At 36.7% G+C, this 26,849-nt stretch overlaps 1 protein-coding gene across 3 annotated transcripts in view; it reads right to left on the bottom strand.

Moving 5' to 3' along the window:
• Nucleotides 1-26,849, bottom strand: part of MYO3B (myosin IIIB) — a 197,337-nt gene that overhangs the window by 140,059 nt on the left and 30,429 nt on the right. For all 3 annotated transcript variants that reach the window (XM_039387963.1, XM_039387964.1, XM_039387965.1), the window contains 4 exons: nt 24,755-24,859; nt 24,392-24,491; nt 20,805-20,881; nt 11,368-11,513 (listed from right to left, as the gene is read on the bottom strand). In XM_039387963.1, the coding sequence (XP_039243897.1) occupies nt 11,368-11,513; nt 20,805-20,881; nt 24,392-24,491; nt 24,755-24,859 (428 nt within the window). The remainder of the gene's footprint in view (nt 1-11,367; nt 11,514-20,804; nt 20,882-24,391; nt 24,492-24,754; nt 24,860-26,849) is intronic.

Raw genomic sequence — 26,849 nt, 5'->3', positions numbered from 1 at the left:
ACAAGAGAAATCTAAATGACCCTTCTTTATCGTAAAATAAACCCACTGAAATATCAACTCCCTGAATATTGCAGTTATAAAGATTTATAACCAATGTCTACTCCAATAAATATTTCTTCAAAAATTTTATGAGTTCTAACTTATGACTACATCTGTGATAGGAAAGAAATATAAGACAGTAATTGTTAATAGCAAATGTGCAGATATGTGTAATGCATTATTACTGCACCAATCAGGAGTAATGATTAAATATATTGCATAAAATTTTAACATTAATCAAACTGATAACTGCAACAAGCAAATCAATACCTTTCAAAGCAAAGTTCCTTTTCACCAAATACGTTTGCAAATAGTGTGATTACTTGTTATTGCATATTTCTGAAAATTACTTCAGACAGCAAAGCCCACAGGTATATGGTGACTTTTTATTACAAAAATAAAATAAACAACATGCATTCATTATGATGCTAAGGATAATTACAATCTTGCTAAAATGTGGGTAGTATCTAAAAAGTTCACTTTCTTTTTCTTCTGTGTCTATCAGTCAGTGAATTAATTCCTTTACAAATATGAACATCAATATCTTATTTCTCAGAAAGGCATCTATTTCTCAATAACATCCCAGGAAAGTCTCTGGTACCATGAAATGTACTAAGTGCCGTATTCGTTCTACAATACCAAACTATGTGAAGGGATTCTCTTTTTTTCATGCAGAAATCTAACGTAATTTACTTGGTTCAATTCATTATAAGTGATATGGGCTACTGAACTCCAACATTAACCATAGCCTATAAAGTTTGTTTTGGAACCCCACAAGGCTAATGGCTTGAAATGCAGTTTCACTTCTTCAGGACTGCACTCCAAACAGGAACAGAATTTTATTACTTTCCTTCAAACACCAAGTTCTAACTTGTATCTCTAAGGCAGAAGCATGGCAAGTTGCCTGCACACCAACTGCCCTGCAATATCGTAAGCTGAATGCACAATAACTCAACAGAAGTCAAGTGTGCATTTTGCATGTGCAGCAATCTAGGATAAAGACACATGCAAAAAGGGAAATGTTTGACAAAGTAAGACATCACAGGTAAAATATGAAAGTTTTATGAACACAGGTTCAGAGCACTGATATGTTTTCACCTGAGATAGTGTTTCAGACTTCAAAAAAAAGCAACTTTTTTGCAGTCTCCTCTTTTTCCTCCATGATAGATGGATAAGCTTTATCCCTATTTCATACAAAATACCTCTCTCTAAAATTTAGTCACACACAGATGAGAGACTGTATGGTCTCAGTATTCCACCTGTCAGCATTATGGCTCTAACTCCACGTAACTTTCCCATCACAAAGCAATTATAAAGGCTACTACAGGTTTTTCTACTATGCAACAAAGTTTCAATTGAAACATCGCCTTTTCCAGAAGGGGGGAAAATTTTTCCTTCAAAAAAACCCCACCCCTCTGGATTAAGTATGAAGATGAATATCATCCTAGGCCATTCCCGACTGGCACAACCACAAGGTGAGGTAGGCTGATTAAGGATGTCTCACAGCCAGGAAGTCCAATGGAATCACTCACCCAGTACAGTCCTCAGGCAGCACTGAATGCAAGTCACTTGTGAACCTAGGCTTTAATTCAGAGCTTCCCTCAAGGAAGTTAGATGTGGGAACGTGTCCTCAACTGTGGGTGAGTTCCACCCTCTAAAATAACATAGTGAAATTTGCAGCTTCTGTATGCAGTTGTAATACTTGGTATTCAGGGCTAGCAAAAGGAAGTCAACAAGGAAATAGATTTTTCCTTCTTTCCAGTATTTAGAGAATTTAGCACAGTAACTAAGGCTTTATTTGTCTGCAGATGTTTCAGACAGAAAAAGGGGGAAAAGGGAAAAAAAAAAACCCAAACAAACCCATGAGTTTACACAATTTAAATCCTGAAGGATCATTTTAAAAGGGAAGCAGAATGCAATTTTAACAGACCCTAAAGAATCTGCTTCATGCATGCTCACTTGAAACCAAACCACGACATTCTTAAAATTTCAAGCAGGGAAAACTGCTCTGGTTACCTTGGTGATAAACTAAAGACAAAATTGCACATAATTGTTGCTGATGTCACTGCTCCCAATTGTTTCCAAGGTTACAGAGTATCTCAAATAATTGTGATGTTTCATCTAGACTGTATTGGAAGCCCATTTTCTGTTCTCAGTAAATTGTTTAGTGCTGCAGGTAATCTATCTAAACCTTATCTATTAAGGCATCAGCAGCCTCTGAGCAACCTCTGGTAATGATGTAGATTTATATGTTGAAAATGTAGCTACCTAGTTCTTTACTGAGCAATTTGACTCCAAGATTATCTCAATTATTTTTGTCCTAAGAATCTATCTCCATAACAAAGTATATTAATCAATCATAGAAAAATATCTGAACACTAAATGTCTTACTGCAAAGTAATATTACATGTGAGCTATCTACCTGGAAGGAAGCTATTTCCTGGGCTGAATGGTGGAAAATTGGCTGTTAACTATTTATAACTGACTGATTTTCTCACCATCTTCAAACTCATTGTAAACGCAGAGCACAAGTATTTTGCTGCACTAAAAGAAAAATCAGCCATACTACATCTTCTCCATTGCAACCTCCAGTTTACTATGCACCATAGCATGAATCTTCTTAAAAATCAGTACATACTATAGGTAAGGATTACAGTGTTACCCCGACAGTATTACTGCCTAAGGACAACTACAGACAATGCTAGTAACTACTGTAGTTCGTTCAAGAAACAGGGAGCAGTTTTGAAAACACAACAAAACCAGTGTATTTTTAGTCTACAATAATAAAAGCCAGACTTTGTAGGTCAGCTCTATCCCCTAAATCTAACTAAGCCACATTTCAAATCCTCAGTTCTGAAGGAGACGACAGTAGGTGTCCATCTACCAACTCTCCTCCTGCTGGATGTGCCTTTCATCACATGACTGCTCTCAGACTGCAGGGCTTGACCTTGTCAGCATGAAATTTTCCACTAGAGCAAAACAAAATGGCACTCACAGTATCTTAGCAGTCTGCTATTACTTATGCAATGGATTTTGAAAAGTAATGATTTACTTTAGAAACGGGATGACTAAAACCGTTTAGGTGCATTTAATGCATGAAATGAACTGCATATGCAGTCACTAAAAACATCTGTCAGGCATCTCAGCTTCTACCTAGGGTTCAGAGGCAGTTAGAGTGCAGCATGGAGAATAACACAGAGTATCAGAAGTGATTCTTTTTTATTTGCTCAGAAAATGGTTGAGACCTGAGCATGTTTGTTTTCATGATTATTCATTGGAGTTTCCTGATGAATTCTGTTCAGCTGCATACATTTTAGGTCTTTTGTGTGTAATTTCTACGAACGTTCTAGCAACAACTATACTGGCAGGAATGTTTGCTGAAACAGTCTGTTTTAAATAAGCACCAAAGAATACCCTTCTATTCATGAGAAAGCCAGTTGGAGGAGAGACTCAGTGAATCAAAACCCAGAAATATACTGTGCAGGCAAAGTCCTCCCTAACAGCTGAAACAGTAAATGCTTACCACAGACTATTCAACAGCAAGTCACAGAGCACAAATTACAATTACTTGCTGAAATTACGCTATGAATACATATGAACAAGGAATGCACCTGCAAAATCAAATTCTATCCGTACAGAGCTTATAAAAAAGAATAGAAAGAAAAAATCAATGAGAAACAGTTATGTAGTTGTAGATAAGTTATGTGACAACTGAATAGTTAAGGAAAGGGAGGAGGGAAATTGCACCAAGATGATTTAATTTTAGGGTTAATTTCCTATTGTCCCTATTGTAGTATATAAAAATATATGATAGTAGTATATTGTAGTATATAAAATATTGTTAATATTTTATATATTAGATATTAAATAAATTATATATATATTAATATTTTACCCTTTCTCAAATATATTAAAATGTCATAAGGTAAATGGAGAACAGACCCCATTTTGCTACGATATGGCTGATAACTGAATACACTTCAATTTCTAGATCTGTTGCCAGACTTAAAAGACTAGTTATACATGCATACTTGGTATAGTCTTAGACACAAACAGCTGCTTTTTAAACACAGATAATATAATTAAGGTAACAGTACTACAAGTTACTCATTACTCAGTTCAACCCTGGCACAAATCTATTTAAGTCTGATATTCAAACCTTAGGATGCCTTTGACTTTTATCAATTCACAAACCTGTTAGGAATTAATTAGTAATGAATAAGTCCTATACATCCTTATTAGGGCAGAGCCTCTGCTCTGGCATCTTTTGGCACTGCTGTAAATTGTGAGATAATGTGATAGTAAGAATATTAAAATATCTTGTTCTCATAGCACAAAACTGTTTCCCTGTGGACTTAACACATGCTTTGCCAGATCATTCAAGCAAAATACCAGGACATTCATCCATCACAGGGACCAAAATGGCCCAACCCCATTCAACATCTTTATTAATGACCTGGATGATGGGGCAGAGTGCACTCTCAGCAAGTTTGCTCATACTGCAACCTGTGAGGACCAGCTGATGCACCAGAGGGTTGTGCTGCCATCCAGAGAGAAGGAACCTCAACAAGCTGGAGAAATAGTCAACAGGAACTTCAGAAGTTCAGCAATGAAAAGTTCAAAGTCCTGCACCGGTATTTTCTGGAGGCTGACCACAAAGTAGCCTTGCACCAAAGGAACTGGAGGTTCCAGTGGACACCAAGTTGAACAGGAGCCAGCCATGTGCCCTTGTGGTAATAAGGGCTGTTGGTATCCTGGGCTGCATTAGGAGGGGTGTTCCCAGCAGGTTGAGGAAGGTGATCCTTCTCCTCTACTCAGCCCTGGTGAGACCACAGTTCTGGGCTCCCCAGAACCAGAGAGATATAAAGCCACGGGAGACAGTCCAGCAAATGGTCCCCAAGATTGATTAAGGGAGTGGAGCACCTCCCACATGAGGAAAGGCTGAGACAGGTGGGACTGTTTAGCATAGAGGAGAAAGCTCAGAAGGGATGTTATCAATACATAGAAATATATGAAGGGAGAGTGGAAAGAAGACTATTTTCTGTGGTGCCCAGTGACAGGGAAAGAGTTGATGGGCACACACTGAAACACAGAAGGTTCCACCTGAACATCAGGAAACACTTTTTCACTGTGAGGGTGACTGAAGACTGGCACAGATTGTCCAGACAGGTTGTGGAGTCTCCGTTCTTGGAGACTCTCAATTCTTGGAGATATTCAAAAGCTCTATGGACATGGTTCTGGGCAGTCTGCTACAGGTGACTCAGGTTGAGCAGGACGGTTGGACAAAATAACCTCCCAAATGTCTCTTCCAACCTCAAACACAGAAGCATATTAACAGAAATGAAACACAGAAGTGTTTCTCAAAAATTCCACTAGCTGTCCAACATCCTATTTGGGGACGTAAATAATTTAAAAAATCTAGTCATATTTGACTTGTTCGAGATTGTATGACAAGTCTGTAACCTCCTGAAGAACTAGTAGTGGTCTTCCCAATCCTTAGTTACAGATCTTTTTTCACCTAGAGATAGACTCTATTCTTGAATTGAGTCTATCTCAATTCCTACCAATTAAGTAGGATCCCAAAGACCTTGTATTTCTGCTCACTAGATGTAACATGTCACATTACATTTTTAGTATTTGAAATTTTCTATAAAAATACAATCCCAAAGTAATGGAAGTCCAATGTATCAGACAACAAAATTATGTGTAAAAGTCAAATTACTCCTCAGACAAATAGACACAGCTGTTATGGATACCATGATGCTCTGCCTAAAACCATAGGCAGAATCTGGTCTTTGAAGTAGTTAGTCACAGTGCTGTAAATGCACTTCACATTCCTATTAAGAAATAAACAACTTGTATTCTTGATGTCAAATAATTTACCTTAAGATTATCTGAAACACATTCCTTTAATCACTTTAAACACTTCATTTTAAATAACTACAAATGTATTAACTCATTTCACAAAAGTAATAATCTCTAAGCTTTGCTGTCCTACAACATGTATTTGTGTTTCTTTACTGTTCCAAGCAACAGCAGTAAGAGCATGCTACATGATATATCAGAATCGTGTCAGTACCACTGCAAATGGTAAAATTACAAAAAAGTTGGTAAAGTCAGTTGCAATATGAAAGGCTGCATCAGAAAATGTTAATATGCAAAAGTTACCTCCAAAAAATACTGTCCCACAATGGATCTTACCTGTTCAGATGGCTGAAACTACCTGTGCTACCAGGTGCTCCACATATACACAGCACAGCAAGGTGAAGATGCAATGTCTGGCCCAGTCACACTACCTGCTGAAATGATATTCTATTGTCTCTCTCTTGACAAAATCATACCTTAAAGATGACAATAACTTGAAGAACTCTTGAAGAACTTCTTTGGAGTTCATTTACCAACATTAAAGATGAGTGTATGGTGGCACAGAACATACAAAGATAATTATACTGCCTACATGCAAACTACTGTGATGCTGAAGTCGTGATGGGGTAGGAGGTGGTTTGGTCCTGCTAGATGCAGGTCAGCTCCTGAAGCAGTCAGGCATCACTAAATTCAAACCAATAGGACTCCCAAGAGTTTTAAATCTCAACACAGTACAACACAGATGAAGAACTACACCATTCAATGAGTACTCAAAGCTCAATTCCATTTCATTCCTCGTTATTTAACATGAATTAATGAAGCATAATAATTTTAAATGAAATTTCATTTAATTCCCAGATTTTGTGAGTTAGAAAATTTAATAACCATTTCTTATCACCAATCAGTTTTAAAACAGATGCCTTGCACTGCTCTCAGAAGAGCAACTCTTGATCGACGCAGACATGAGAAGAGAATTTGGTTTAATTTCTGTTACTGTCACCTGTCAGTGTAATCCAGAAAAATTGTTCTTTACCACCTCACTGTAAAAGACTGTAAAGAGACAGATCCTGAAACACAGGATATTTGCAAGAGGATCTGAAATCCTGACTTTACACCGGTACGTACACCTCCATCCACCCTTTCCAAACTACAATGTACAATCTTTATCTCCTCTTTTCAACACTACTATTTATAGTCGTTACTCTTCAAAATTTTAAATCACTAGTGGTGATTTGTTGTGGTACCTTAAGAGATAGTACTGATATGATGTAACATTTCTCACAGGATAACATAGTAAGAAGAATTTATGGACCTATTTTACTTCAAAAAGCTTAGGTGTAATGGTATTTGAGAATCTTTCACTTTGTAATATTTTGCCAAAACAGACACACACCTAAGTAGTGGCAGCAGATGGAAGAGGTTAAAAGTATCAACTCCCCAATTACCAACTTTGCTAGGCCACCTTCCCTTCATAATTTAGACCCTTCTGTTGGAGATTTGAAAATATATTCCAGACAGATGACATGTTAACAGAATCATTTCATGGTTCAGTGTCTTCGCAGTATGATTTATTTCTTATCTCTAGGCACTGGAGGTCCCTTTTCAGGAGATTTATTGGTTAGATCCAAGAATTCATTCTGATGAGGGAAAACGTGTGCATCATCGCAAAACAGAACGTTAACATTTCCTCTAAGATAATGCTTCTTCCTCATAAGCAGTTTTAAGAAAAGTTTCATGCATGTGGCATTACAACTGTTTCCAAGACACTGCACCTTCATACAAGAAAAGGTTTTTAAAATTTGCATTAGTCCATGAACTTATATCCTCTTCTCTTCTAAATCTACATATACAGAAATAAGGCCCAGAGTCTAATGAAGTATCTGACTTAAAAATTAACTGGCATTTGCTTTTTCACTCCACTTTTGCTATCAGATATTTGCTGCAGACAATACATTTTCCGTAGAACAAGAAAGGTGTTTAACCACTGGAAGATGCTTAAGCATCTGGCCCACAGCTAAGGCAGTATTATCAAAAGTATGAAGTTAATACTTACACACCTTAAAAAAAAATAATCATGTTTTCAAAAGCACTTAGCATCCAGCATCTCCTGTTTGGAAACACTGGTCAGGTTTTGAGGGAAGTGCAGCACAGTGGGATCACCTATCTTTTCATGCCCAGGTTGAGACACTCAGTGATTTCCGAGGATTCCCCTATCCTCTGGAAATAAGCTATGTTGTTGAGATAAATTCAGTCTCTAATCCCACTTTTCATTGAACTCAATGAATGAAAATCTGAATTTAAATGGGCATAAGAAGCCTCCTCTTCCCACAACACCATATAATCCATCTTGGTATCCTACGGTGTATCCCCAGATGTGCTCCTTTGCAGACCTCTGAGATATTCAGTCTGGAGCTTAGTCCATCCCTGCTCCAAGTTACATAACGCAGACATGAATCTATGTTAGCTGGAGGCAGTAAGTTTAACAGAAGTCCTTGACTTGAGTTCTACACAAGAAGATATCTCCAAAGATCCTGGGGGTATGTAACTGCTGTGACTGCAATAGTATAAATAAAAATATATTGATCAAGTGGAGTCAAGAACATAAGGGAACAAGGAACTAATTCTTGATAACTCTCTGCCTGACTGATGTCCAAGTGTCATTTACTGTGAACAGCAATGTCACCTCTTCTCCAAAGTCTCATCAGCCCCATCAACAAAAATTATCCTGGGAGAACACATACAGAAACCATATACATAAACCAATGAATCAAAATCCTTTTATTTTTATTGCTTGTTATTACCCATTACATTTATTGCTTGTTATTTGCAGAAGCTTTTTGCACTTCCAGATAAAACGGAACTTGACTGTAGGGAACGAAAGTCACACCATAACTGTGCAAGGCGCATTGGTGTCACTTGGTATTTGTGCATTTAGTACATTTAACAATTGCTTGAAACTTAATTTGTCAGTTTTACATCAGATCATGTCAGAAACAGGAGCTATTATCAACAACCTAAATTCTATATGTCTTTGTCAGAAATTAAGAGTATGGGTACATACACAAGACTGGAATTATATAAGGTTATATTGCTTCCTGAGTCGGGTCTTACAATACCTCTGAATCCTAGAATTAGCAGTACGTACATTGTATACTCCAGTGGTTTGAACAGCAAATTACAGTTGTGAGATCATTTTGGAAACTGGTAATCTTCTGCTAGTGGCCATTTACCAGCTGAAAGCAAAATCCAGCTGAAGAAGCTCTGTATCAGTATATACCTCAAGAGCTGTAAGCTCCAGACTTCACTCGAGACCAGAGATGCAATAATGAAAAAGAAAACTAAAAAGAAAAAAGAAACGGAAAGGTTTCTCTTCTTTTGATTGGATCCTACAACGACACTGTCATGTACAGAGGGGAAATAGGGATTGACTGTACTTTTCCTCTTCTCATAGGGCAGCTAAGGGTTACTAAATAAAGCTAGCGAGTGGCACACGAGAGTTCTTCCAATAAAATATAGCTACCCTGTAGGTTTCTTTGCTACTACATATTACAGTGGATAGGAATTTGTATTGGATAAATTCAGAGATGACAGTCAAGGATACTAACTACCTAAAAATCATCAAATAGCTTAATATTTGCATTTATAACTTCAGACACAGATACTATCACAAAAGCAGAAACCGTAAAGATGCCAGATCCCTAGGCTTAGAGGATTTTGGACTGAACAGTCTCAGAAGGTGAGCTGCAACGCTTCTATATGTCACTGCTTGAGCACCCAACAGCCAGTGCTTGGAAGAGCCTCTTTCAACCTGAGAAGAGCCTCAATGCTAATGTTAAAAATGCTGTTAAAAGTGTGTGCATTTCAGCACAGAGATCAGGAACTGCACTGAGATTAATTCTAAACTGTCAAACTACTCTAAGAGGGGAATGCACCTTTTTGTTATATATTTGCTATCCCTCTGAATTGACTTCAAACAAGTACCAGGAAAGAAGTTGTATCTCCTACACCCCAGGCCCTTATGCCATCCAGCACTCATCATAGTCCATTTAATATGCACGCACAGTTAGCAGCAGCAGGGTTATAGCTCATATAATGCACAGCAGAGGAAAATATCTCTTTAAAATTGCTACCATTCTATTTGGTAAATATACCCATTGTTTGATTAATCAGATCGACAATTTTCCCTTGTTTTGCTAAGTCATACAGAGATGCAACAACAAATAGAGAAAGTGGTAAACTAGACATAGAAATCAAAGACTCTATATGCCTTAATCTATGTATCTTCCTATTGCTTGCTGTTACCTTTGGTATGACTTATGTATGACTGCTTTGAGCATTGATAAAATTTATAGATATTGCTTTAGTAGTCTGAAGCCTCCCTTGCTGCCTTACCTGCCAGGACCTGTTTTATACTTGTGCAAGATGAACCACTGCTTCAGTATGAATAATTTTGGAAAGAGTGGTGGCAGTTCAGGTCTGAGCTGGGTAGAAGGAGATAACTATATGAGGCAGAACCCAGCACAACTGCATCTGCATATAAATAGACTTAATCAGAAATGCAAATTGCAATCAGAAGGAAATTTAAAAGTCTATGATAACCGTGCAGATAACAAAAGGTCAAACACTTGTATTGCTGAAGGTTTAAAACTGTTATCAGTCAGTGATGACTCTTTCTTCATGAACCAAAATGGGGAAAAGACAAGTATATGCCAGTCTAATCAATGATGGACAAATTCTATGTTTCTTCTATTATTACAGCTCTTCTGTTTTCAAACTCTGTTTTACACTGTCCATCTGAACTTGTCCAGGAAGAGTCAATGAAATGAAAACAGATGAAACCAAAAGTAAACAGCATGAAATAATACAGCTAATTTACATGACTATTATAGAGGGAATTTCTATCGCTTTTTCGTATCCAATACAGTATCATTCATACTGGATTGTCCATATATGACAATCCAAATCTTCATATTTTAACATCCTTGGGTATCTGAAAAAATAAATTATGACTACAGCTTGCTGAAACTGTCAGACTGCTTCACAGCATTGTCAAAATTGTGTGTTTTTCTTTCATAGGAAAACAAGCCCAAGACTCTAGGGGAATAACATTTTAAAATTCCCCTAGTTATATGTGTTGGCTTCTACTTTTGAAATAACTGTTTTTATCCATAGTATATAAGAAAAGAAAACTACTTTTTAAGGGAGGTACCTGGATAAAATATGATTTTATATTCTAAGATAAGAATAAAATAAATATGTAAGTCTTTATCATATCAAGGAATTTTAAATATGAATTACTGTAGAAATCAGGCTGAAAAAATAAAAATCTTTAACATTTAGATTTTTTAACATCTTTTTGTAGGAGAGATTCTTGGGATTTGAAGCACATCTTTCAATATTTCTGCGTTCACTAGACTGCCTTTGAACAAACTAGTGAGTGAAGAGAGCCATCTAGTGCCATACCTTGGAATTTTAAAAAGGGTTTTCACCGGATGCATGTCAAATAAAGGAGGGTCTCCATCCCCCAGTTCAATAGCTGTTATTCCCAAGGACCATACGTCACATCGAGCATCATATGAGTAGTCATACTGTTGTTCACAAGCAATGACCTATCAGAGAAGAAGCAGAGAAAACAATGTTTTAACCTAATGTACAGTTCGTGCCTTCCTAGTGTGACATGAAAGTACTTTTTTTGAGTCATGTCTAAAACGCTATGTAGCTTTCAAATCCATATCTTTGCCCATATACCCCAGCTAGAAGAAACACCACAAAAAGGTAACTGTAAATTAGAACAGGTTTGGGTTTTTTTTTAAGACATTAAGCTCCACAGGATGCTTCGAATATCTATACAAAGAACATCGCTACTAAATTCTGGTTTTGAAAGCGCTTCTTACAGAAACCTATTATAACAGCAGAGAACTCTATTGATGTTATTAACTTCTATGACTATTCATGAGGATAGACCAATTTGCACAGCTGTTTTTTAGATAAGAATGTTACATCAGTCATTTCTGCCTTTTTTTCTTTCTTAGTTTGTATTTACTAGATTTGAGTAGTTTACAAATGAGAATTAACATACCAAGTATCTTGTCTAAGAAAAACTGAAGTTAACAGGAATCTCTCCTTGGACATCAGAACTGTTTTATTTCACAAACTTGATGCACACTTCCAGTCAACCCACTGATCACATTCTAATAAACTAACTATTCATATAATGTGAAAACAATTCCACATCTAAATGTGAGATTCAAACTAAAGTTTTAATTTAGCCCTTATCCTTGTAAAGGGAGCAGAAAAAATTTGTAGCTTCACTGCTTTTTATTTTATCATGATTCGGCATTCTGTCTCAAGTTTGTCTTCCCAAATCTAAACAATTAGACCACCTGCTTCAAAAATTTGTCAGATCCTTGCATATTACCATTATCAGCTTCCATGATTTTTCTCATAGTTTTTAAAGTACCTTTAGTAATTTGTACTTAAGATAAACAGAACATGTCCTAGCGTGGCTGTACCTATGTTCTAGAAGAGATTTGATTTTTTTTTTTTATAAATTCCGTATTACTTCTGAGTTCTTGTGTTAGGGCTTCAATTTGGGACAATACTTTGCAGAGATGCCAACATGCAAGTCAGCACCCCAGGAAGCTGCTGGCAGAGAGCCACTCGCTGTAAAAAAACCTTTCCCGGAGAAGCTGCTGATTCCAGTTTAACCTCTTAGTTACTTTCTCCATAAACTGCACCTAACAGAGGCATTCCTCCCTCTGGTAGTGATTTTGTCCAACAGGCCCATAGGACTTGTCCATCTTTTACTTGGGACTCATGCACTGTGGTGCACTCATCATTTATTTTATCCAAAATCAGGGATGTTGAACACAGTTAAAATAATACTGAAATGTCTGGGGGGGTTTTGCATTAAAGTTGCACATCAATTAATTCCTTTTTTTTTTCCTAGAGTAAATCAGTCCAGAAAAATTAAGACCTTTCACGAACTTTCTAGCAATGTTTCGACAACTGTTGAGATCTCTCTTTCTCCTCAATTTTTCCAGTTAGTATGCCAAAAGATGAGGAAAAATTGAAGTAAGCTCTGCAAAAGAGAATTCAGGGGATTTTTTTCTTCAACTTGAAAAGACACAGTTTTGTTAACTAATGCAGTGCTTTTCAAAATTGTCACACAAACATCATTTTCCCATCTCCCTTAACAGAATGTCTTAAGTGAAAGCTCTGAAATACTTTTTAGTTCTTCAAAATGTTCATTATAGCCTTGATCTCATCCCAGAGATTGCTCTACCTCTTGAAAAAGATGAGTTTTACTGTGCAGTAGACAGATTTTACACAACTCAAGCAGAGTGCTTTAAACCACCATCCCTGTTTCAGAGGCCTTTTTGATAATTTTATTTTCATGCCTGAGAGAGAAGAAATCAAATGCAAAAATTTGTAAAGAAAGTCAATGTGGAGATCCATCAGAGATACTTAAATAATATATTCTAAATGGGCCATCATTGAAATTTTGCTCATAGATTGAAGGGGAAGCCTGTGTTTCTTGATTATTTTTGTTTCTTTATACAGTTCCCAAAATCATCTGTATATTCAATGACACTTCTTCAAAAAAACAAAAGAAGAGAAATCATCCAAGTCGCTTCCAAGGCCATAACTTGGAAGCTTATCCATGTGTGCCTAATTAAATGCACTGTGTTATCCCTCCTTTCTTAACACATGAAAAATATTTATCTGCTTACTTAAAAAGCTGTGAGAGCCCATCTCCTGGAAGTAAATACCTCAGAAGTTGCCTGGTTGTCATCAGTGTGCTGAGTCCTTTGTAAATACTTGTCTGTTTGTTCTCAGACTTTATGATGCAGAGGAATATATTTTCAAGAGAAGGAGAAGAAGGACCTGCTCAAGGTCACACTGGACTTTGTCAGCAGTGCCACACACATAGCTCGTCTCCCACATTCAAAGACACCATGATTTTTTCCCTATAAGCACATCACAATTGCTTCTAACTACAGGATGATAACAAAATTTGCTGTGTATCTCATTCTCTGAAGGATTAACAAGGTACACTAAAATAATGGAAGTCAGAATGTTCGTAATGTTCTGACATTCACTGCATTCATAATGGATGGGGAAAAGAAAGTACGCTGCAGCTGTTGTTTTAAAAAAGAGAAAAAATTCTTAAATCTTTTCTCAGCTTCACAATATATTACCTACCAAAGAGAAAGGAACATATAAAGCATCTTTGTGCTACACCTCCAGGAAATACGGTACCTGGCAGTAAAATGACACTATGGCAAAACACTGGCATTCTAACCAAAGGGAATTAAAACACTATCACATTCTCCCCCATTCTATTACCAGAAGCTACAGTCACTACTTTAGAAAAATATTTCCTTTAATACGCATTCTTTTGTTTAAAAAATTCAGCCTGTGGACCATGTAAACCACTATGTTTTAGACCACTAGCTTGAGTATAGTGAGATCAGCCTCACAGTAAAGATACAAAATGAACTGCTCTTCACCAAGTATGCAGCGTGTACATGAAGTTAACAATCACGCTGGTTTGAAACAAGCTTTCCATTTCTGTTGAAGTCATTACTAGAATCTTACAAACTTATGCACCCCTTAGAGAAACACAGATGCCATTAATTTTTAAAGTAAGAATCAAATTTTACAGCTTTTTCCTTTATGAAAGGTGCACACCAGCAGTTCGCTTTCTGTGTTGGTTAGCAGAGAACATTCTACTTTGCAATGTGAAGAAGAAAGTGTTTTCTAAGTCATAGTTTACCAGCCAGCCAACTCCTTGGGAATGCTTCAGTCCTGGTTTTCATTGAAAACTATTGTTACTCCCTGCAGAGTAAAAAAATCTCAAAAAGCAAAATATAAAAAGTGAATATACTATTGACTTATCTTTTATTATGTTCCTGTGTCTATCAGGAACTCAGAGATACTTTTTTTTTTTTGAAACATCTTTTTGTTGGAGGTCTGGAGCTGAGAGCACCACTCAGCACTGCTGATGCCTGCTCTGGCCAGCGGGGCATGAAGACAGAGAGTCCAAAAGAAATGATCTGAAACTGAAGAACATGCTACTCCCTTTTTCTTCCTTGTGCAAAAACATCACACTTGTACCAATTTTGTATCCAGCAAAATCCTCCCCTGCTTGCACAAATAAAACAGAAGAGGTAGTTTGGTTTGCTGCAAACATTATGTTCATGCCAAAGCTTCAGGGAGTGATGTAGTTTATCTTGAGATTCGCTAGTAAACACCATGGTAATAAGCACTAAGTCTTTCACTTCAGCATGGGTTGCTTACATGCACACAGTGGCTTGGCTTGCTAAGGAGACAAACTGTCACCTTTTGTTTTAGTTGTAATTTCATCATGGTTTCATACCCAGCTACACTGCTGTTAGGTTGAAAAGCACCTAAACACCACACATAGAAACAGACAGTGTTATGACAGTTGTCAACACTAATTGTGCTGAGGGTCACACTGGTACAGAGTGAAGTGAAGGGGAATTCACAGGTCTGGAAAAAACAATACATAAACAAATTGGTCACAGGAACTCAGGGAGGTTAAGAGGAATCAGTGCCTAGGCATTCTGTGTGATTTATAATTTGTTCAGAAACAAAAAATTCACAGAGATACAGAAGATGATTCTTACCCTGACAAGAAAACTTTATATTCGAGGATATAATTCTGCCTGTTCCGAAATCAATACAAATATTTCTTTGAACTTCATCAAGCACATAAGTAGATCAAAGGTGGATTTAAAAGAAGGCAAACAAGTAATATGGAGAACTATCTGTTATTTGTGCAGCGGTCATACTGACTCGTGCAGAGGGAGGAAGCTATAGGTATGTTTAGCTGAAGCAAAATACATCAAACCCTTTCAAGTTTACCCAGAATTATTAGAAGTGAACTTACTTTCACTTTGCCTCAGTATATACAGTGCACGTACAAAAGCAGAGCTGCCAGCATACACAATACTAACAAGAGCAGTACAGATGTGCTCCCTGGAGACAACTGCTACACACTGAGTGCTAGGGACCCACCCACAGAAGGAGTCAGAAAGGCTGACGCTCCTGAAGTGAGGCGGTGTGTGCTCCGCTGACGCAGCCAACTAAGCAGCTTATGTGATGTGTGAGCACAGTGCTGAAAAGCACTGCGTATGTAAAACGAACGTGGCACAAAAATGCTACCCTTGCTGCAAGGAGAACAAAAGCGCTAGCTATGCCAGTCAATGAAAAAAACAACTCATTTCTGTGCTCCTCCTGACAACCAACTTCATTTATTTACATTGGAAATATAATATTAAATATTCTTCCAATTCCTACACACCGAAACCAAAAATGTCTTTCATGACAGCATTTAGCAGCACTGAGGATACCGAATTAGCCAGAACAAAGTGATATCTATCTACCTCTATCTCTCCCTCACTTCCTCTTTCCCTCCCTCCCTCCCCTCAAGCACATTCATGTAATTAAGAAAAAGCAAATTTATGATTCAAATTTGTTTCATATTCTTGCATTTTCTTCTCTGGATTTCAGTTCTTTACTTAGTATCATCATAGAAATTTTTCCATGGTGTTTCAGAAAACGGTTACATTGTTAGAAATGTTACCAAAATAAGTAGTACTTATTTTACTACCAAAGTAGTAGTTAATATTTTAAATAAGTCTTATAAGTAATTATCACAATTAACATTGGCTCACTGTAAATTAATAACAAGTAGTCAAATTTTAACAACTGTGAGTAATCAATTTTTATTTTTAACTCATCAAAGTGAACTATTCCTGAGACCACGAGACTGCTCTAGCAGCAGGTTAGATTTGTAGGGAAGCGTAATACCTTTTATTAGACCAAATGATACAGTGAGGAAAAACACATAAGCTTTCAAGCACACAAATCTTGTTTTTATATCGCAAGACCATCACAGACTTAACACTACTCATATTAATAGACACATTTTGCTTCTGATCCACAGATTTATTTCTGAGATGTAAGTGTATACACTCATACAGATTTATAAATGGTCTTTCACAAAGACCGCAAAAACTAAGAGGCAACTCCAGCCTCATGAGTAAACATATTTCATGTAGGGATCTCAGTGCAGAGCAGTGTGGTATTGAAATGTTTTTCTCTGCTGTTTTGCGCTTGTTGTTTTGATTTGTCTTTTAAATCTTTAAACACTCAACATGAAAGCTTTACAATCCCTCCATAGCTGTTAGAACAAAACAGAAGCATCTGCAACTCCTCCACATCCCTTCACAAGACTATGGATATGTTATCAAGGTTACTGGCAACATTCCCTGAGGTTCCCTCCAGCAGCCATGTACTTTTCAACCCCATCCTGCCATGCTAGCCCATGTGCAGCTCTCCTGGAGGCAAAGGAGGAGGTGACGCGTTCTGCCAGACCTAGCTTTTCAGGGAGAGCTCACTGGCACTGTCCTGCTGCTCAGGGATGACCTCATCACTCTCTACAACTGCCTGAAAGGAGGTTGTAGCCAGGTGGATGTTGGTCTTTTCTCTCAGGCAACTAGTGACAGAATGAGAGGAGGTTTAGGTTGGACATTAGGAAGAATTTCAGAAAATATGATTAGACATTGGGCTGCCAGGAAGGTGGTGGAGTCACCGTCCCTGAAGGTGTTTAAGGAAAGACTGGAAGTGGCACTTAGTGCCATGGTCTGTTTGACATGGTGGTGTTCAGTCATAGGTTGAACTTGATCTCAAGGTCTTTTCCAGTCTAATTGATCCTGTGATTCTGTTATTCTGTGATATCCTAACTGCTTGTTTCAAGAGTTAAGTTTCCAGCTAGATAACTATAACCTAATTGTATTTGTGGAAAAAGAAAACTGCAATTCTATTCGAACTAGATTTTCTTCAAACGTTAGTTATGCTCTGGAGGTAGAAAACAAGACATGTTAATGTTTAGGACTACAGATGTAAAGTAGTTCAAAATGTACAGATGTAATGAAGTTCAAAAGCTACAAATCTGATTCAACCTGCTAGCATACAACACAATTTGTTTCTGCATATTAGAAGAAGATTTTAGGTAACTTGGCAATAGGCAGTTTTAAACATATTAACACTATCCTGACCTATTTATCTTTTCTTAGTATACCAGTATACAGTGTTTCAGGTTCTGCAAGTCTCTGTTTGTAAGTGTGAGACAACAGTAATTAGGTTAAGCAGCAGTTATTGATTTTCGCTGAGTCTACTTTAAAGCTGCTCTCAAACTGACTTATCCTTGTCAGGTTCCTGTTGCTTCCTCAAAGTCCAGTTTTTACCTGTATTTTCATTTTTCAGAAAAATTTTTGTTAATTACAAGCTCTGCTCAAAACAAATGCTGAAGGACAGATCTTTTGTATTTGTCCTGATACTGCTAAACAAGCCTCACAGTCATGAGGAAAAAGGAGCCAAGATGTTTGAGTCACTCAAAAATGTTAAGCTGCTTTGAGTGCTGCCAGGAAGAACAGTGAGCTGAACACATTCCTTATACCACCCTCAGTCACTGCTATTTTCCTATGAGCTTTTGGTATTGCAACTACCGTGCCATACAATCCCTTTGATATGTTTTGCAAACTTAATCTTAAAATATGATGGTTTTCTTGATTTTACAGACTATTCCTAACCCAGGCTGATCTAGTGATTCCAGTTTCCAGCATATTTGTCTCCTGATTACATCCAATTATTCCTGTCAGATTGAATAATTCTGCATCATTCTTCTTCAGGTTTTATTTTCCTGGGGTTTACATTTGAAAATATGCCCTGTCAGGTTCATTTCACTCTGAAACACTCCTGCAGTCTCTTCCTCCAAAGCAAGCTTTCTCATCTCCCCTCTTCTCTCACCCTGAGATGAGATACCATAATTACCTTACGCATTGACTGAGGTCCCTACATTTCACATATAGATAGTAAAAGTATAATTAAAAAAAAAAAGTCTTCATGCCTTCTATTTCCCTGATTAGTAACATTTCAGTCCTGTCCAGTTATTTTATGGTATTTTGGGGTTTGACATAAATTCTACCCTATGTCAAAAACCTTTAGGCAGCAAGTTTTTTGCAACTGAGTGCAAAACACTGAGTTAAGTGCCTTTCTAGTGTTTACTGACCTCACCACAGTCTAATCTAGAAAACACTGTTCCTAATAAGCTGTTATCCAAGCAGAGCTTTTCAGCTTATTGCAGTCCTAATCTTTCACATAAAAATCAGGCTGCACATTTTAAAAATACCAGAAAGATCTCCCCAGAAATAAATTGTACTTCACACCTCACTTGAAATCTGTCATTTATATGAACACAAAGAGAGCAACTGTAGTGACTTGAGCACATGTGTTATGCAACACTTAAAAGCCATTTCAACCACAGTATAATGGATATCTGAGCACCTTACAGCTGTTTTGTTACATCTATGGAGCCTGATCTGCAGGTCATACACAGGCCTGCAAATGTGATATGGGTTACTATGTTTATGGTACTGGATTGGTTGTTTCAACAAATCTTTTCAAAACAGGAAGCATTCAGAGCTACTCCTGTTCCTGTTTGATGTGCTGTGCACACAACACACCTTGGTTACATGTGTGTTGTATTTTCAGGTCAAAATTTTTCAGCTCAAAATATCTTCTTATCTCTTTGGCTTTTTAACACAAGAATTAATATTTTCAAGAGAGAAGGGAAAATAAATTTGATATGATTACTACCTTTGATGGCCATTATTCAAGCAAAACAATACTATAAAAATAACCTATATTAATCCGAGTTGCATAAAATATTTCATAATATGTCCATTATTATCTAGAGAAGTATTTTATAAAGGTCTCATTTTAGAAATGTGATTTCTAAACTGAGGTGATTCCATAAATAATGCTTGCACAGTGGTTTCTAAGGTATCTTGTGTCTCCTTTGTGACGTAAACTGGTTGTTATGGAGATGGTAAAATATCAACTATTCTTTGTGAGACTGTGTGAGATCAATTTTGGACCCGCTGCAGCATCTTTTCACTGCTCGGCTATAATCAGGCTTCCTTAGCAACAAAAATAAATGTATAAAAAGTATAAAATGTTTTAAAACAAATGTTTGCAAGAATACTTTTAACCCTTTGACATACAGAAATAGACCTGTGTGTATTTGTAACACATGCAATTTCCATCCCAATTGCCCCCAAATTTGTATGGCTTTAACAGAAAAGACTTTTACTGTTACAAAGGCTGAACAACTTAAAAATAAAAAGACTACTCTTTTTTCAATCTTTGTTTTTAAATTTTATAATCTATACATTTCATAAGTACTTTTTGTTCCTTAATGCAGGGAGGGCAAAGATTGACCCCAAAGTCTGGAGTTTGGGAAAGTATGCAAAGGACTTTTGTTCAATAGTGCTTTAAATGAAATAGAAGGAAAAGGGTGATGTCTGGGAAGTAATAGGTAAAAATATGGTCTAAGATACTTGGCTAAGCCACCTGTATATTATTTTTCTCCATTTTTAACCTATGCTAGTCCACGTGTTTAAGTGTGTAGGTCCCCAGTCAATGATTAAAGAATACATAGCTGAGTCAGGGTTTTGCAGAGTCCTATCGCAAGACTGGAAAAAAGGAATTCTTCCTTCTCCTCCCAGTCTGTATTTTCAATACATACAATATTTGTCTGGAAAGTCGTAACATTTTCAAGGACCCTCAGTTATTTGTAGATTGCTGCACTTTTACAGAAACACTAAACAGAATAAAATAATGAAGCTTATTAGAAATCCATTTTGTACACTCTAATAGTATATTATTTTTTCTGAACAGAGGCCTAGATGTAAGGCAGAAACAAAGCCTTAGGAAGAAAAGATACTCTTTTTTCCTACTATGTGAAAGTGGCAACAAAGTGTGCATTGCAAAGAATGGAGACAACTCAGACAGGTACATTTGCCTACCTCAGGTGCCATCCAAAAGGGTGTCCCCACTGAGGTGTTTCTGCGTAGCCGTGTGCTGGTGAGCTGGGCTGAAACACCTGCAGTAAAACAGATCAAAGAAACTTGGCATTAAATTCATTGTAATTTCAGCCAGTTTATTTCAAGCATCTGGAAAACAAACCCCAAGCCTGGGAGCACAGCTGCAGAATGCCTGGCCAAAGGACGTGCAGCATTTGCACTGAATTATTTGTTTAATATCAGATTGCTGTTTTCATTCAGAATTGCTGAGAGATTTTTGGTGAATGGCTCGCGGTTTGAAGCACTTTCATTCAAACTAAAAAATTCAATTGGCACCCAAATATCACAACTCGACTTTAAAACTTCCTTTTCAGAAATTGACTCCCTGATCATCATTGGCAGGAAACTGGTTCACTAGCGTATTTGCAGAAGCTCCTGTTCAACAAAACACTTATGCACTTGCTTAAATCTTTCCCTACTGAGAAAAGCTCAGAAGCCCAAGCTTACACTGCAGCTTGTACTTAAGGAACTAAGCCCATACTTAAAACAAAACTTTTGGATCAGAGCTTTGCTGACTGGAGCTGGACTACTGAAGCACAACTGAAAAAAACGCAAAAGAATGAATTAGAGTGCAATCAAACAATGTTAACAAATCAGAATGAACTTTCACAGCAAATCTTCTGTGCTCTAGTCAACATATAATTGATGGAGTTCAGTCCAGCAGCATTCCAATGAGTTGACACAAACCCAACATTGACTTAAAAATATATTTCTGCTTTAACATTTTTTAAAAACAAAAACCACAGTGGTTTGCCTCTATGGCATTACCCAGAGACAAAAATGGGCAGAAACACATATATACACACTGATGCCAATAAATAAAAAATTGGGATTAATAAGTTAAATTATTTGATTGCTGGCTTCAACATTCAATTCTGTGTTAGTTTTTCCATTTTGTGCAATTGCAAGTCTTCAGTGACTTTCTGAGTACTGCTGTGAAACAGTTAATGGCTGGGACACAAAACAAGCCTCTGCATTTCACTGTGATCTCTCTTCAGCTAGCTTAATTCCTAGTTGCTATCTAGGGATATTCCAAAACAGTGCAAAATACCAAAGAGCTGAGAGAGAGAGCATGAGAATAAATGAATGATAGTTGCAGACATTTCAGTTCGACTTATATTGTGACCATCATTTATTCAAATATATTAGGCTGTTGAGAGCAATTGAGGGAAGAAATGTGTGTTACATTGAAAAAACAAGCTGTAAAGTCACCAATAAAGGAAAGAAAAGTCTCAATTAAAGATATCTGTGTAACCCTCTCTGTGACCTAACATCCGTACGTACAGACTTGAATATGAAGGAACTTTTTAAATCAAGATTGTGTCTCTTTCTGTGGACAGAATGGACAGAATTCACTGAATAGGTCATAATTTAATTTTTTAAACCCCACTGATTTGAATTCTCATTACTTATTTAATATATTCAATCCTATACTAAATTTAAAATTATTATTTTATTTTGACTTGTTTCCTTCCCCACTCACCAAACAATAAATCTGCTTAACATTCCCACAAACTGGCAGACGATTATTAGTTCCAGGGATTAACCTAAAAATATCCAAAGCATCCACTGTGTTTGGGTACTTAATCTGAGATCTTTCAGTTTTCAGGCACTCCACATGCCTCAAGTAGAGCTGCAACAGATCTCAGCTGCAGTTCAAGAACACACAGTTCTTCTGCAAAGGGGGACAAGATGTTTTAAACTGGCTATTGGGAAACGAGGAACAGAGTTTGATGTGACTCTCCAACATCACAGAGAAACACTGGCGAAAGCAAGAATAGTCTCCAATTTGATGCCATTTAACTTTCTGAATTTCAAGTCCCTTCTCTTCCTGAATACCCTGCAATTGCACTAGGTATCTTTCACTTTCTGCAACAAATGAGACAAAACAGTTCTACAAACAATATCACCTGTGACTCAGTCCTAAATCATTTCCAGAATCTCTTCTCTGTGACTACAGCTGTGGACTAGACGGGGAAAAATAGCAACTTAATAAAAGCTTGGCACATGATGCTTCTTTAGTCAGAAAGCCCATAGTTATGTGGGCATTTCTTGGCATTTCCTAAACCATAAAGCATTAGGGAACACTTGAGATTTAACTCACATTTTTTTCTGATCCTGTTTGTTTTAATGTTCTAGTACTACTGTTGTAATTTAAAAAGTAGGAAAAAAACCCTGAAACATAAATGTGGAATCAAAGAGACCCATGGGACACAAGAAAGGTTGGGATTCTCAGTTTCCTTGAATGTGCCACTTGGAGTTGTGTCTTTGGAAGCTTAGCTTCTGCTGCAGCTAAGGCATTTAATACATCTGATAAAAACGTTTTGCTTTGGGGAAAAAAGCCAACTTTTCCCATAATGGAATACAAACAAAGATTACTCTGCCAAAATTACCCCAAATGAGAAGGGATCTTCCTCCCTTGTAGTCGGTCAGAGACTCACTTCAAGTTTTGCTTTAGGCCATATGTTTCTCCCTACACTATTTTAATTGCTGCCTTTACACCATTCAAAATAATGACTTTCTGTCCCTAAAAGACACTAAGGAGTCTTTTATTTCCCAACTTACTTTAGCATCTTCAATAGATTTTTATATTAAATTTATAATACCATGACATCATTGATATTAAATTTTCTTTCCACTACATAAATATTTTAGGATTTAAAAAATAAAAAGTATATGTAGATTTCTTTTGGCACACCATTTTACCCCCACTCTTTTGTGAACATTTTTCTTTACCTTCATGCACTGCTAAACAAACATCTGTTATTCACACACTACTATTCTCAATGACAATTACTTTATGTATTATAGGGTTTCATTAATAAATCATATTACAAATAATCTGCATCTGTTACCTTTAATAAAATTGCCATTCCCTTCCCATATAACTGAGGGATTAAAGCATTTCTTTATTTTTCTAAGTGTGTGTTCCAAGTGGGAAAAAAAAAACTGAAATGACTTAAATTCTATTGCCGATTGGTTTCTATTTCCCTCCTTCCCTTCCTTCCTCCCTCCCTCCTGTTTCTTATGATGCTTCCAGACTGGCAGTGCTCAAATCTAACAGCAATAATCACAAATTAAATGGATGTTGGGTTTTGGACCCAAGGGACTATTTTACCTTCTGCTCAGAGGGAAAAAATATGCTTAAGGCTAGCAAAACCATTTCAGAAAGTATGTTTCCTTTTCATATGCAAAAGATAGAGTATCTAAATTTAAATTAGGAGGACAACTGCCCTGAAACTGATCTTCCTTGTGAAATGCAAAAGAGCTTTGTAAATAAAATGGTACCTCAGAACTTTTAAAATTATTAAATTAAGTTTGAGCTTTTAAAAGTCTATTACTGATTTTTAGTTAGAATTTTTATTCTTGCTGTAATCAGCTTCCTTCAGCATTTTTCCTTCTCAAAATAATTCTGAGTATCCTTCTGAAAAAGTCTCTTACTGTGGCATTCTGCCTTCTCAGGGGAAAGTAAACAAATGCCTTTGGCTGAACTGCACGTATCAGAAAAACAAAGGGGAAGTGGTCATTACCAAAGTCAACGAGCTTGACTCCACCTTCTGTTGTCAGGAGAATGTTGTTCCCTTTCACATCACGATGAATGATCCGGTTATTGTGTAAATGCTGGAGGCCCTGTATACCAGCAGTAACAAAAATAAGTTTACTCCCTTATTTAAAAACAATTACCCTACTATTAGTGAACGTAATGAAGACAATCTGCACATACTCTATAGAAGCATCTGTGCACCGCATTACATGCCTTGACACAACCCCTGCTGCTATAATAGCCCACATAATATTGTCAGCATTACCATACTTTATAAATGGAAAATGTATGTAGGAGATGAGTAAATTGCACCCTCTGCTGTCATTACAAACCCAACGAACATCCTTACCAAGAGAGCACCATATAAGATGTATGAGATTATAGCTTCATCCAACCTTCGGCCACACTTCAGCAGGCCTTTGACAAGCTCTGTGACAGAACCTCCATTGCACAGCTGTGAAGGGGGGAGGAGTTGTAAGGACAGAAAAAAAACAAGTTCTCAGTTACTCAATACTATACATCAATAGGCTATAAGCACTTACTGTGCTAAACTGCGCTGCACAACAAGTCTGGAGACAACTAGATTTTCCCCTTGCAATTATTTATGTTGTTACTCCACCTTAGAACACATTTTATTAGCAATGTTATTAATAAATCACAGCAGCCTGGGTGGGGGAAGGGAAGTGAAAACTGAAGATTATAAACCGTAGTTTATAAAACATCACTAAAAATCAAAATATTACGAACAGAACTGTAATTTGATGCTAAAAGAGGATTTATAAATCCAATTTACATTATTTGATTGTTTCCCAACAATATGTGCATTGCCTTTTCAAAAAAATCCTGTGCAAAGAAAAGGACAGACAGAAAAGACTGATGATCTTGACAACTGGGAGGCAACAAATTCCAGTCATTTTACACTTTCACTTCATCAAAGCCATATCTCTATACTCAGATTTAATGCCATGTGCTATCAACAAAAGAGAAACATTCTAATCCAGAAAAGCAGGTTCTTGCAAGCATTTCCTACCAATGGGCTGCCATATAACAAAAGAGGAGAAGAAAAAGCAAAATTAGAATCTCTGTAAATATGTTCTCACCCCCACTATAATTTACTGTCCATGCTGTTCTAAGCAGGTATTCGTCTCTATCCTTTCTCCTCTTTCTATGTCCTTTTATTACCTTAATATTCACAATTGTTCGACAAAAAAAAAAAAAAGATGGGAAAAGTGACTGCCTTTCTCTCATCGAATTTTCTCTTCTATACCTGTTTTTGTAGCCACCACCCTTACCAACGTTTCTGCCATACAGAATCGCATGAATTTCAACATAAGGTCATTTTACATTATCAGTTAAAATACTACAGCGTAAATCAGGAGACTGGTATGAAAACACAAACTCTCAAGTTTTGCATATTTCAAATAGCTTTTATAAATTGTGTATCAATTCAATCACAAATTTCTGTGATATGTTAATATTTTCCTTAATTTATTACTAACTTCCGCTTGTATCCAAAAAATTTCACTAGACTGAAAGTTTTAGTTCATGGAAAGGACTGCATCACATGATAAACAAGACATCCTTTATGTAAATAAGTTCTTGAAGCAAAATTTCCTCACTGAAAACACTGGTAAGTTCTGTAGAAACTGACTTTACTTTTTAATTCATTAGTAGAATTCATTAGCGAATTTATTTTTTTATTTTAATAAATTAGGTGGGAGCATTCAGCTCAGTATCAATCATCATATGTATTTACATGGAAGTGCATGTTTTTCTTTCCATGCTTAAACACTCGCTGACAAGCCATTATGTCAAAGATTTTTATTTATTGCTTTAATTGCGCTAACTATTCTGTTGAGACGGGCTGTATGAAACTTATCTCTAGCCTGAAAATAAAATATATAAAAGTACTTCAAAAAAACCCCAAGCTGGTTCTGACTGAAAAGTAATACAGACTGACAGCTGTTTGGTACCATATGTTAAATGAATGACTGACTCTGAAAATAAATATATCCCACAAACACTCCTGCAGCTGTCAGTGACACTATTCTTGACAGCAAAAATCTTGGACAAAATTAATTTGAAAACTTCATTATCACTTCATACTTAATGGCAATACTTTAAAAGGTGGAGTGATGCACATTTAAATGGAAAAGTAGGGAAGTTTGCTTAGTGAGTTGTCCAAGACTTGCATCATCATAAAAATACTTACGGTGTCCATTTTTGCTACCCTTCCTCATCATAGGCATTTATCAAAGTAAGGTCCTGCTTGTAGTGAGTAAACATGGCAAAACTGTGCCTAAAGGAAAAAAAATCTACCTTTTTATTACAAATTTTGGAAGTCACACATCAAATGAATGTATTTCATCAAAGACTCGGGGATCAAAGTCTGAATACTTTGTATATTCCCTTTTACTGAAAATGTGTCATTAATTCATAATATA

This window comes from Pipra filicauda, unplaced genomic scaffold (genome assembly GCF_003945595.2).
Source record: "Pipra filicauda isolate LSUMZ 115617 unplaced genomic scaffold, ASM394559v2 scaffold5_size6683894_pilon, whole genome shotgun sequence".
Classification (NCBI taxonomy): Eukaryota; Metazoa; Chordata; class Aves; order Passeriformes; family Pipridae; genus Pipra; species Pipra filicauda.
The sequence above is the reverse complement of the archived record's forward strand: the minus strand, read 5'-3'. Positions and strand labels throughout refer to the sequence as shown.